A 13096-nucleotide genomic window follows, 5' to 3' on the forward strand; every position below is an offset into this window, starting at 1 on the left:
ACCATGTCCAAGTACATCATCTGTAGGTAAAAGTGCTTTTCCAGGCACTGGCTTTCTATCATGAGATCCTGGCTCCAGTCCTAGCGAGATCCACTCTTCTGGCGTTCGACAGTCATACTCCTTATTGTCAAATATCTAAAAAGCCGGGACATGAGTGAAATGAAGTCTTACTTCAGAGAGAATAAAATACATGATACAAAATTTAATGAGAGGAAAATTAACATGCAGTTCCTAAATGGACTACAAAAATGGAAAACAGCCCAGGTGCAAAAGCTGTGCTGATCTTTGATCAACAATCTTCTCCCAAACAGCAATATCTGTACTCCTAGCGCTTTCCTAGGGAGTGCAGACCACCACCTGGAGAGGTCTTGTGCAATAATACTGCTGACTAGTGCATTTGGAAGGAAACATGAGACAACACCTTTTCTTTGGACACACAAATGACAGTAAGGAGAACCCTCAAGGATTATTAGTTCTGATGGAAGTTGTGGACACCCTGCAGAAGATGCTCGCATCTTGTAGAGATCCTTCTGGACCCAAACCTGCTCTAAAGCATTTCTTTGTTTTATCACTTGTTGTATCAATGATGGCTAAGTGTCCTGCAATTCTCAGAAACATCCTGTGGTATAAGCAATGAGACAGATCACAAGTGGCAAACACACTCTCTTACCTTTAATGGGAGGTAGATGGGAAAGACAGGATCTTTCTTCTCCTCAATAGTTGGCATATTGTCAGGATCACGGTGCCTTGGCATCAGCTGGTTGGAGTCTATCCCCTTGCTGGCTAAGAGCTGAGCAATATCAAAGGTAAGATATAGCCGTCTCCTCCTGTTTTGAATCGGATGGGGAAAACAACCACTTAATGCACCTAGAAGGGCTCCCATGCCTAGAAATGCACTTTTTGATTGTGCACCCCTATCAGTAAAAAAGTTTTTAAGCACACACTGCATACATGTCTATTTCTTCATTTATAGAATAAAACAGTTCAGTTGGAAGGGACCTACAACAATCATCTAGTCCAATTTATAAATAATATACATGTACTACTGTACTAATATATTATGCACATTATAGAGCATATAGAAAAATAGAAATTAAAAAAGGATGAGAAAAAAGATTAAATAAACATTATTTGAAAAAAAAATTTCTTCACGCATCCTGGTATTGTCTTGTGCACCCTCTGCAATGTGCACACCCTACTTTGGAGACCACTGCCTTACAGGATAGTATTTTCCAGAAGATTTGACATGTCACGTATTGAAAGCAAAAATCAACACCCTAATCTGCTGCGTCCATTCCATAAAGATGTCTCTAGCCACTTTCTGGTTATTTACCTCTCTACTTCAATCTTCTGAGGGCACTGCCCTGGAAGCCCCTGGAAAGGAATCTGCACTTTTGGTTTAAGTGATTGTACTGGGAAATCTGATTTGAAGAGGTTCTCAGTGGTTGGTCCAATCACTTGCTGCTTATCCAGGACACTTCCGAAGTCCTCAGGCATCCTGAAGGTTGTGACTAAGAGACAAAGAGAAACATGCATCTGAAAACACCAGATATCACTCTGCTTTACATTGACACACACAGGAGGACTGTGCTGTCTCCTGGGTTGTCTGCAGAAGTCACTTTACTAGATTTGTGAGAGAAAGCAAGCACACATCAAATGGGAAACAGAAAGGAAACCTTTTTTCCTGCTGCAATGTGTCATTATGGTTTTACAGTATCAAAATGATGGCATAGAAGAAGCCTCCACTGTGAATTACTGTCAGCCACCTTATTAGGAGGTAGGACACTGACCTGGCTCTATGGAGCTCTATGAGCTCTATTCTGTTCCCAGCTTTGCTGCAGACTCTCTACATGATCTCGGGCAAGTTACTGTCTCTAGTGCATGGCTTCCCTCACTCTCAGAAAGGGGTGGGATTCCCCTGCCTCCCTACGGTGTCCTGAGACAGAGTCAGTCGTAGCTGGGAGGAACTCAATCAAGATGGTGACAAAGGGCTTATGAATATTGCAGGAGAGCACAAGCTGCTCAGGTCATCTTTATGTGCTGAAGTCCCTATTCACACCTTTCTTGGGACAAACCTCTCCCCAGTTTTTGCTCAAGCAAACCTCCCACTCACAGCAGCAGTGGTGTGAGAAAAAATTGAGTTAAACAGCTAACAATCTCATGATTTGGCCAAATGTTTTCAATGGAAATTTGCAAGAAATATAAGCAAGAAATATACATTTCCAAGAACTAGCAGAAAGTAAACCATGTCATTTGCCCCATAAATAAACTAAACTGTTTATATTGCTAAACAAGCCGCAAATAATAGAACAGCAGCAAACTGGGAATTTGAAGCTTAACCTAAATTAAGTAATTGCATGCAAGCTTTAAAAAGCACTATTCCCTAGACAGAGCTAAGCATTGAGCTAAAAATAGATTTTAGTGGTGAGAAAGCTTTTCATTTGATGAACTTTCACACTTTACCAAGGAGAAACTTAAGGTTCTGGCTCGTAAGCAGGTATTTTGGATGTCAAGCTTTGGACCCAATCCTTCACCCCGCTCCATGTGCTTCTGCTTGCATCATAGATGTACCCCTTTGATTTCAAAGCAATTGTGCAGAGCAGCCAATAATGCTGAAGCCAGACACATGTCGGGATGATCAGGTACAGAAAGGGTCCTCCGAGAGGTCATTCCCTTGCCCTTCTTAAATGGCCCCTGACATAAGCCCCATAGCTATTCATTGCCTGCTTAGGGACTAAAGGAAATAGTCACTGAACTGGCTCCTCTCTCTCTACTCCCCTCTCTTAGGACGGACTCCAAGCCTGGAACAAATATGATCCTAAACATTTCCATTGTCCATACCAACGTGCATGCTTACAATAATTTTGAGGAGTCCCTAAAATGCAGAGGGTTTACTACAGCTCCTTTAGCCTCATGCATCTCTCTTGCTTGGGGTCTCTGCAGAATGGCCCTGATTTATATTTGTTGTCAGGGAGCACAGCTGTTCCAATTTCGTCACTTCATTGTTGCGAAATCCGTGGCCCCATCCATTATGGCACTTTGTGCACTATCAACTATTTATGTCAATACTTAGCGTTTCATTTGCATTTACATTTCCAGCTTGATAGCTTCTTTCCCCTTGAAGAAGCAGCAGATCATAAATAGAGATCTGTCTCCACTTCTTAGGGATGAGTCTAGCTTGTCAAGATTCACTTGAGGATGCAGTCATTTGTCCTCACTCATGAAAATAAATGTCACTTCTAAGCACAGGAAGGTGGTATATATAGTTACCATCTCTCTCTAAGACTAAAATCCTCTCACAAGCACACTTTCTCCCCACCTGCTGCCAGCCCGTGATCCATATTCCCAAGAGCACTCTAGGGGCCAGGAGAGTGCTGGCAAACCTTTCAACCATGCTCGGTTCCTGTATTTGAGCATCCATGATACAACAGGCTCTAGTAAGCAGTTGGGACCAGCAGCTCTGCATACACAAACCCCTTGTGTCTAGGGAGAACAAGCTGCGCTGCGGCACAGCTGGATGCAGAATGAATAAATAAGAGAGGTACCTGCGGGTACCTGGATCCTGAATACAGCTCTCACAGCTGTGAAGGGGCAATGCTGGCTCCATACACAATGACAACGCATGCAAATTCAGTGCTCTCCTGGCACATGGCCCATGGGACCGAACCCCCTTGGCAGCAATGATATTCAGCAATACCCTGAACCCTGGGGGGAGATATCCAGGCGAAAAGGGAGCATGGTTTTACCACCCAGTTAGAACACTTTGTTCCACCTCTAAATTAAAATCACTTTTCATGGGACATTCAAGCAGCTCAGCACCATTCCTGACACTGAGAGAACGAAAGCGGAGCACTGACCTGGAGTCATGAGCCTAGCTCCCAGCATGCTCACTATAAGCAACCATAAGAGTTACGGCCCCGTCTCCTGCCACATCACGTTTCCTCTCAGTATATTTACCTTTAGGGGTGTGCTGCTCGAGGTCCGCCTGTCTTAGCAAAGCATGGTACATATGGGGGTCAGCACAAACATCCTGAAATGCAGCATGTGAGGGAAGTGTCAGACATAACAAAGCACAGTTGTAGCACAGTGGAAGGATGGGTTATAGAGGTCCAGAGAGAAAGTGTAAGACTGATTTTACCAGAGCTTTAGGGACAATTGAGACTGTGAATAATGATCAGAAAAGGCTCAGAGGCACAAATACCTGGAAACTTCAGCCCAATGCACAGAGAGGCAGATTTGTCAGCAGAGTGCAGCCTGATCTCAGCTCAAAATGTGGATTGGGCATTGATAAAGTAGGCAGTCATTAAGGTTCTACTTCAAAATACCATCTACAGTCACAATCATATGCCTGTCCTGCCATGCTGGCATCCTAAACCCAGGCAACATCATGATGGCAGTGATAGCACCGGCCACTGAGGAAGGCAGCACAACTACAATCAGGAAGATCCTTATGGCTTCACTTTGTGAGGGCCAAGGTCTTGCACAAAGGCCTCTGACCAAAATGAAGGGCTAAGGCCTGGGGTGAAAGCTGGATTTCTCCGTACTGGGTGTACTATAGGTCTTTACATCTTAGAGGGACAATGGTAAAAAAAGAACTGCTCTTTGCACTTACCCTCGAGATGTTGGAGGCTCCTGGAGTGAGGACATCAGCATAAAACGTCTTTTGTCTAAAGGCTGAGTATTTTTTTGGCCCCTGGTTGCAGCTATCGGGAAGCAACAAATTCATTCCTGGACTGCAGTCCCAGCATAAAGCCTCATTGCTGGTATCAGGAGGGTTGGGGCTCCTACCCAGAGAATTCATCAAATCCTCCTTTGCTTTATCCATCTTCTTAGGAGAACAATGCTGTGATGCAACCCTGGGCTTGCTAGAGTGGAAAGACATTGAGGCTGTTAAACACTATCTTTGGCGCTCCTCCACACCCTCGCAGCCCTGGATATCACTGGCTTGCTAAGAAGATGAGTGGTTAACAAGGTAGGTTCAACCCCCCGCTTCAGTACCAAGCACTCCCTTTGTGACCTGGGGGCCACTGGGCTCACGTGCCTGACTCAATGGTTCACTAATGCCTGGGAAGGAGAGCACCTTATTATTGCATGGGGTTTGGAGGGGGAAAACCAGCAGTATACGCATGAAAAGCTGCTTTCCTGGGAAGCAGGGGCTTCCCAGATCCGTGGCAGCAGGAGAATTTGAGTAAACTAGGACTACAATAGAAGAGCTACTTTTGCTGTACCCAAATCCCTTAAAAACCTTTGTCACACTTGACTCCAGTGGGAGTAGGCTACAGTCTAGATACCAACACAGCTACTCCCAGGTGTAAAGTCTGACTCTTTCATTGAAATAATTCAGGAAAGATGTTTAAGCATTGCCTAATGAGTATTAAAATATAGCCAGAAGCTCCCCTCTCTCTCTCCTCCTGCAGGGGATATTTTTGCTGGTGATCTCAGCTCACAAATAATTTCTACTCTTCCACCTTGGGAGATGCAAATCCAGGCAAATATCACAGCTGTATGGCTTTATTTTATAAAAACCTTCACTCACTGAGAGAATTAAGAGCAGCCCTTGGACTTCTGGCACGATGATAACATAACCCTTGATTTTAGGCTTGTCTAAACACAGAGATGACTACTGTAACTAATTAGTACAGCTAAAGTGACACAAGCCACTCCAGCCTGCACACACATGCGCCAATGTAACCATGTCCACATACCCACATAGCCTATTCCTATAGATTATGAGTCAAAGCTCTCCGTGGCATCTCTCAAGGCTACTCCGAGTACATTAAGGCTTATTCATCAATTCCTGCTCAGGGCTAGACCCGGACTCCTCATCCAGCCCTACCTGACTAACAATTTGTGTCCTGCACCCTTGCTAGGACCCACATGTCTGCCTTCCTTACTTCTGGAGGCCAAGCCTCTGCAACAGGCTGCTACATGGGAGTCTTCCAGCTTGCCATTCTGAGCATTAGAAAGACCTTGCCTGGTCTTGTAGGCCACAGCTGGTATAGTACCTGTCTGGAGTCTCATCCTGACGTGGATATGACAAGACAGCGTCCTGTCCTGTCATGCCTTCTCTGCTCTGCTCTTGAATGGAGTGAAAACTCTGCCAGTCCTATACTCTTGATCAGAGAGGGCAATTTTTTTCTAAATTTCACCTTGCCATCTGTCTGCAAGAATGAGTCAGGTACACACAGCAGAGAAAGCATTACATGCATGCTGGAGATAAGAAGGAATAACTGTGCTGGTTTATTACTGCAGGTTCAAGCCAGTGCACAATTTTGAGAGGTTGATTCAAAAAAGAAATCAGATAATAAATCAAGGTTACCATGATGTGAATCCTTTACGTGAAATGGAGTAAACGAACAGATTGGAGAGACTTGGGAGAGGAGATCAATAATACCCCCTCCCCTCCTTCAAGCTAGAAAATCTCAACTCTTTCCCCTCTCAGCTTCACTTTGACATGGCAGCTGGAACCTCATACCCTGAAGAATGAATTTTCCATGGAGGATTTTGTTTTTATTAGCTATTTTATGCTCTGGCCATATCTATTTTGGCAGCCCAGCAGGATTGATTGGTATCAGCCAAGATCCAAGGATTCCTGATGAATCACTGCTGAACTCTTTCATGCCTGCAGCACCGTCACAGAGAACAGCAGCAAGGCTGAACGACCCTGCATCGCCTCTCCTGATATGTCGCCTGAGCATCCTCTTCCTGGGAGCAGGGGCCAAGGTGGCGACACGACTTGCTGTATTTTTACCTCTTAGGACCAGAGTCCTAAACCCATCCAATGCAAAAAAGCTAACTTCAGGATGCAAGGTTCATCTGAACCTTTAGTAGGGTGAGCGACTGAGCCCACTCTCAATTTAGCAGGACTGGCAATTTCTGCCTAGAACCAAAATAACGTGGCTGCTGCCGATGACAGCTGAATTCCCGTGATGGGGGAAGTGTGTACCAAGTCTGCCCACAGCGGGCCTAATTCTTCACTGCTTTGCTCCCTCTGTACTCACACACACCTCCGTAAAGTCCTTCCTGAGCACTTACCTCAAAATAAAATAAACCCCTACTCAGCGTCCAGCTCAAAAACATCCATCTGTCACGCTCTCCCAGTTGCACATAGGGAGGGTCTGGTGTTTGTAACTGCAAAAAAACCTGATACACACCACCCAAAATAAAGAACAAAATCAGGCCTCCTAAGTTTTCCCAGCAATACCCCAGACAGATGAGTAAAACAGCCTGTCTGAGCGTGCTAAAGCTGATAGAGAGATGGGAGAACTGCTAAGCACAAATGGAATTCTACTCTTCTGCCACCCCAGCTGCTGGGATGTGGCCAGGGTTTCCAGGAAGGAGGTTTCCCAGAGTGTGGCGGGGAGCTCGCTCCAGCACCAGCCTCCAGCTAGTTTGGTGCTCCCACCCAGCTCTCAGAATGGTCTCCAGGTTGAGAGGATGAGAAGAGAGACCATCTCTCCTTTATTCAGCCTAGCTGCTGAGCCAGGGGTTTACTGCAGAGCAGTTCACTTTCTTCCCCAGCCTCTAACTCTGCCAATGGCACCTTCTGCCTCCCCACTCTCCTGAAAACGATGAGGAGCATGCAGACTCACCCTCCACCCGAGAGTGACCCTGGACCCTCATCCCTGGCCAGCAGAGCGTGGCGTGGATTGCCCAGGCTGTCGCTGCTCGGGCTGCAAGGGGAAGGGAACACCTTCCATCTTGCAGGGAGCACGCAACAGCAGCTCCAGCTGATGGTGTGAAACAGCCTGCGCTCAAGGATTTCTTGGTTGCGTGAGGGATCCTTAAGAAAAGCAGTGAAACTGCCTAGAGCCCTGTAAGCACCACATTCTGGCTGCTGCGGCCGCGGGCAGGAGGCCAGCCGTACACCATGTTTGCAGCCTTCAACCCCTTCCTACTTGGAGCACCTTCCTCAGGGCTGAAGAGCCCCTTTGACAAGGAGATGTTCAAAGGTGGGGGAAAAAGGAGTTCAGCTCATCGCAACTAGATGAGAAGTCTTCCTGAAAGCCGATCCTCAATAACCCTTCACTCTCCACTGCCCCCGTGCATCCAGGAGCAGCTCCCTGCTCTTCAATGGCAAACATCTGCCTGGCACCAAGTCATCCCAGCTTTAGCTATAATAAGCTTTGAAAATCTTTTCATAACTGCTGAAATTCCTATCTTTCCAGCAGTTCAGTCATGCACTCTCACACCTGAAAAGCATGTTTCCTAGATATACTAGGTACGTTGTACTATGCTAAATTGAACTATTCAAAATGAGAGCATATTCTAATGGCATTGCTGACACAACATTAGCTACAGCGTCTGTATGTCATCGTGGCAAAACTATAATTACAATTTCTCAGTAAATCCAGGCTTTACACATCCAAGAAGTCAAACTCCCACATGTCTTGCTCAATGTCTGGTATGAGCTTTTTGATCTGTTGCTTCTACTTCAATTCTTTGATCCAAAGCTTTGACAAAACGGACTCTTTTCTTTCAAAAAAGGTTCAAAACAGCTAAAAATTGCAACAGAGAAAAGTACTTCAAAAATAATCTAAGTCCTAAGCAAAACCACAGACTGAAATCTAGTATTCATTTATCTGAAATCTATTTATCTGTGGATTAGCCCGAACCCCAACTACTATACCATCCGGACACCAACATGTACAGATTCCTTCTTCCTATAATTTAAGCCATAGAATATCTCAGACAAGGTGATGCACTCTCAAACTGCTTTAAACATGATCCTCTACTTCAAATCTATTCTACTTTAAAAAGGGAGTTGAAAGTAATTTTGAGTTTTATAGCAGCCCATTCCCTCCAACAATTTGCGTGGTTTTAAAATTGATTTTCCTCCAGGTTTTTAAATGCATTCCTTTCTCTATGGGAAAGCACCACACAACCACCACTAGAACCTGAGGACACAAGGAGGAACAGCAAGACTGATGGCAAACACTGTTCCTCATTACACAGACCACCTTAACGACAAGGTTACCCCACACGTTTTGAGGTTACAGCCATGGCGGGTGTTACAAGACACCACACAAAAGTATTTAGACCGTGACTCCGGTTTGTTTATGAAGCACAACAGGCTCCTGGGCGCTGAAGAAGCGACCCAAGGGCAGTAACTAATTGTAGAGATGGGAGAGAGCGAAGCACCCCGAGGGAACGGGGAGCAGCTCCCCGCACCCCCCCGCTTCTGGTGGTCTGAGGAATCCAAACCCTGCCCGACATTTCCAGTGTCTTGAAAAACACCCTCATCACCCACACCTGCGTGTGCGTCCGTCCACCCGTTTGTGCAACCGCCCACCCACCTCCCCGGCCCTCCGCCCGCCATTGTCCGGCCCGCCCAGGCCTCCTTCCCTGACCCCCGCTAGGCCCGGCCCGCCGGGGGCCCCGTTCCCCCCGCAGGCCCCTCCTCAGACCCCGAAGCCCCAGGCTCGCTCCCGGCCGAGGGCCGCGGGGCGGCGGCCTGCCGCCGGGACCCCGGCCCGGCCCTTCCCGGCGGGCAGTACGCACCGGCCGGCCCGCGGAGCGCGCCCGCCCGCAGGTGCCCGACGCCGGGCTCGTTGCTACGGGAGAAGGGGGTGGACGCAACCATCCCGCTGGAGGGGGCGGCTTCCCCCCCCCGCCTCGGCGGGCGGTTGGGCTGGCCCGAGGGAGGTGCCAGGCAGCCGCGCGCCTCGGTGGGGAGGGGGGTCCGCTATGGAGTCCCCAGGGTCGCCACCTCACAGCTGCCACCACAGGGACACCACAAAGCCCCCAGCGCCACCGCCGCTCAGCCACCACCATCACCCCAGGGCCACCACGGACCTGCCATAGGACAGCCACAGAGACACCACAGAACTGTCACCAGAGGCCACTGCCAACAAGCCACCACCACAGAGCCACCATCAGCCTCCAGGGCTGCTGGCCCCAAGGTGCGAGTGCTTGGCCATCCCACCGATGGGTGCCTCTGGGGACAAACCCCAGTCCCCGCACGAGGGAGGCGAAGGGCTGGGTGCCTGCTGCTCCAGTGCCGCCTTCTATGCCAGCTGGATGCCAACCCCAGCAGCGGCTGTCCGGAAAGGTCGGGCAGATCCCTCCATCGTCCAGCTCAGCCCCAAAATCGTCGCAGGCAGGTGGGCGGGTTGCAAGGTGTAGAGCTGCACAATGGCTTGTCTACAGCCAAGCTTACATACCCGTGGAAGTCTTGAGTGGTCACATCTGGGGGTTATGTCAGGTGGGGACAGGTGACTACCACCATCTGCTACCACCCTGGAGAACAGGCTATGCCCTACAGAGGGAAGGGGGGCACTGGGCCCTACTAGGAGGGTCCTGTCAAACTGGTCCCTCAGGGAGGGGGTGGCGGGGAAGGGACAAGCAGTGCCAGCCCATGGGGGAGTAAGGAAGAACAGGTTTGGATTATTTTGGAGGAGAGGAAGGAGGTGGAAGAAGCAGAGAGGAAAGGATTTAAGGAAGAAAAAAACCTATAAAAGTAAGAGATCTATTGTGAGGGAGGGCACAGGGCAGAGGATAAGGAGGAAAGGATGAAGCCTTTGCCCCACCATGCCTGCCAGCCCTGCCCAGGCAGGCAGAGAGCAAGTCCTGCTGCTGCACAGCTCTGCGCCCGGGAGAGGTACAAGTCCTGGCAAGCAGGACAGGAGGAGCAGAGCTCTGCAGGGCTTCCTGCGGGCACAACAGCCGGCAGGCTGGCCGGACGGACGCCTGCGTGGCCATGCGTGGGGGCAGAGGGGCAGGCAGGGTGGCACTGGGGCGAGGAGGGAGGGGAGTGCATGCCACAGGGACGCAGCAGAGCCCAGGCCATGAGCACCCACCCTGGCACTGGCTCGTACCCAGCTTGGCGCTGGGTGCAGGGGCCTGGGAGTCAAGGGTGAAAGAGGCACTCGTGCCATCCAAAAATTTGCAAGCAAGGGGATGTGAGGTTTGGGCAGAGAGAGGCAGAGGCTGTGGCAGGCAGAAATACAAGCTTCTCCCAGGAAGAAAGCTCCCTGCCAGCAATGCTCAGCTCCTGCCAAGGCGTCTACTGGATCAGCCCTGCGGAGCAGGGAGGTCTCTGTGCTGATTCACACCCCCACGCTGGACTGCCCCGGCCCTGCTCAGAGCAGCAGCTGCTGGAGAAACTGCCAGGTGTAGGTTCTCTGTCATACTGCCGGCCTCATGACTTCACTTAAAGGAGTGTGTGCTGGCTTGCCTCGATTAGGTCCGATTAATTACAGCTCTTGCTGGAGTTCCCTGGAGTCACATCCCAGACGGTTCCTCTGGCTGGGAGGAAGCGATGGTGGAGCCCCTTCACCCTTTGTGTGGGAAGAACACCCACCCGTTTCACCTCGGCTTTGTCTCCCCTGCAGCAGGTTGGGATTCACAGCAGGTCCTGTGGTCAGCCATGCTTCATTTTTGACCAAGCTTTCAAAGTTCAACACAAAATGCTTCAGCGAGTCAGGAGATGAAAGCTGAGCTATTTCAACTGGCTGGGCCCTCACAAACCTACCGGGCCAGAACAGAAAGCAGACAGGTGTAGGAGCCATCCTGCTCTCCATCCATCTGCTGCCATCGATGATCAGTTCATTTCCTGACCTGCCTTCAAAAGGGCCTTCTGGTTCCCCGGAGACTCGCCTCCAGGGGCTGCGGCGGGGTGCACCGACACTGTGTCCTGCTTCCACGAGTGCTCCTTTAGCCCAGGATGGCCAGGCAGGGGAGTGCGAGACCTAGTCACTCGCAAAAGGCGGGTTCAAAGTGGTGGCTTCAGTCGGTGTTAGGATGTGAGCTGGCACTGGGAAGGGGAAAAGCGTGAAAAGTGCCAATGGTTCATTCTGCCTCTGAGGCTCTTTTCTGGCGGAAGAGCCCAGCTTCTCTCTTCTATCATCCACGAGCTGTTGGAACCACCTTTCCTCCCCTCTTCTTTCACCCCTTTGCCTCTCATGCATCTATCGTGACCTGATAGCTCAGAAAACACCGTTGCCAGGACAGCATATCACACCAAAGCTTGCTTCTACAGGGAACGGCCTTCCTCTAGTTATGGGAGGAATAAAAGAACTATCTGTGGACCTCAGAGATGAGACGCTGGTTGTTTTGTTCCATCACTTGCACCTACCCGACGTGGGTAGCAGGCCCCTTCAGATTTAGCAGTGTTTCCATACCCACCCCACACACATTTTGCTGAAGGTGTAAGCGATCCTCAAAGCACAAGGCCACTGGAGAATAAGGCCCTAGATTTCTCTGTCTCCACACCCACATGCGTTCCCACACACAAGATACAGCATTAATCTGGAGTAAAACACCACATGTTGACGATGCTAACAGTACATTTGACAGAAACTCCTTAGAGCAAACCCCAAAATGCAAATGCATGAGAAAGTCATGAAGCAGGGAGAGTCAGGAAAAGGTCTGACTTCACGTTGCCTGTGTCCTTCTCCTGAAGAGGCAGTTTGATTCTGGGAAGGTGATATTGCGACAGATTCACCTTATATTCCTGCTACTTCCAACAGCTCGCTGAACACAAGGCCGTTACCTTGAATTCAGGCACGCTGGGACTGGTGGAGCAGTTCGCAGCAGCCAGTGCTGTGCTTTCCAACCAGAGTTTTCACTGCAGCCTCGAAAAATGAACGAGATGTTGACCCCAGTAGAGTGACATTTTTGTTGGTTAGCTTTCTCCCTCGTCTCCACCACCATACTGCAGCAAATAATTTCCTCAGGGTGTGTTCTTTCACCTTCAGGATCACACCATGGACCCAGCCAGAGGGCCTCCCAAAGGAATTTTCGGGCAGAGGTTGCTTCTCCAGTGAAGGTGCACAGAAAGTGTGGGGCTGGCCAGAAGTAGGATGATGGCAATGAAGATTGCCAGGGCCAAGCTGAGCAGGGAGTAGTGGTGATGGAGAAGCTAAGCAAGCCTCAATGATGAGATCTCAGCACCAGTGGGCAGAGAAGCTTTCAGTAGCCTTTTTTCCACAACTGGTTCAGGTTCAGCTGAACTGTCCAGAACTGTCTCTAACGCAACGTTGCCCTCTTCTCCATAGGGCTGCAGGTAGAAAAAGCCTGTCAGCCACCAGTGAGCTGGGAGATTTTTCCAAGAAGTGCCTATATGTACTTTATAAAGACCTTGATTTCAGAGAGG

At 49.3% G+C, this 13096-nt stretch overlaps 1 protein-coding gene across 1 annotated transcript in view; it reads right to left on the reverse strand.

Moving 5' to 3' along the window:
• DNAH1 (dynein axonemal heavy chain 1) overlaps nt 1–4858 on the reverse strand; it is a 71264-nt gene extending 66406 nt beyond the window's left edge. Inside the window, 5 exon segments of the mRNA XM_082004484.1 lie at nt 3–135; nt 671–827; nt 1334–1511; nt 3958–4030; nt 4613–4858. Of these exon segments, the coding sequence (XP_081860610.1) occupies nt 3–135; nt 671–827; nt 1334–1511; nt 3958–4030; nt 4613–4825 (754 nt within the window). The 5' untranslated portion in view covers nt 4826–4858.
• Nucleotides 4859–13096: the final 8238 nt, after the last annotated feature.

The sequence above is a fragment of the Phaethon aethereus genome, assembly GCF_964289735.1.
Source record: "Phaethon aethereus genome assembly, chromosome: 11".
Taxonomy (NCBI): domain Eukaryota; kingdom Metazoa; phylum Chordata; class Aves; order Phaethontiformes; family Phaethontidae; genus Phaethon; species Phaethon aethereus.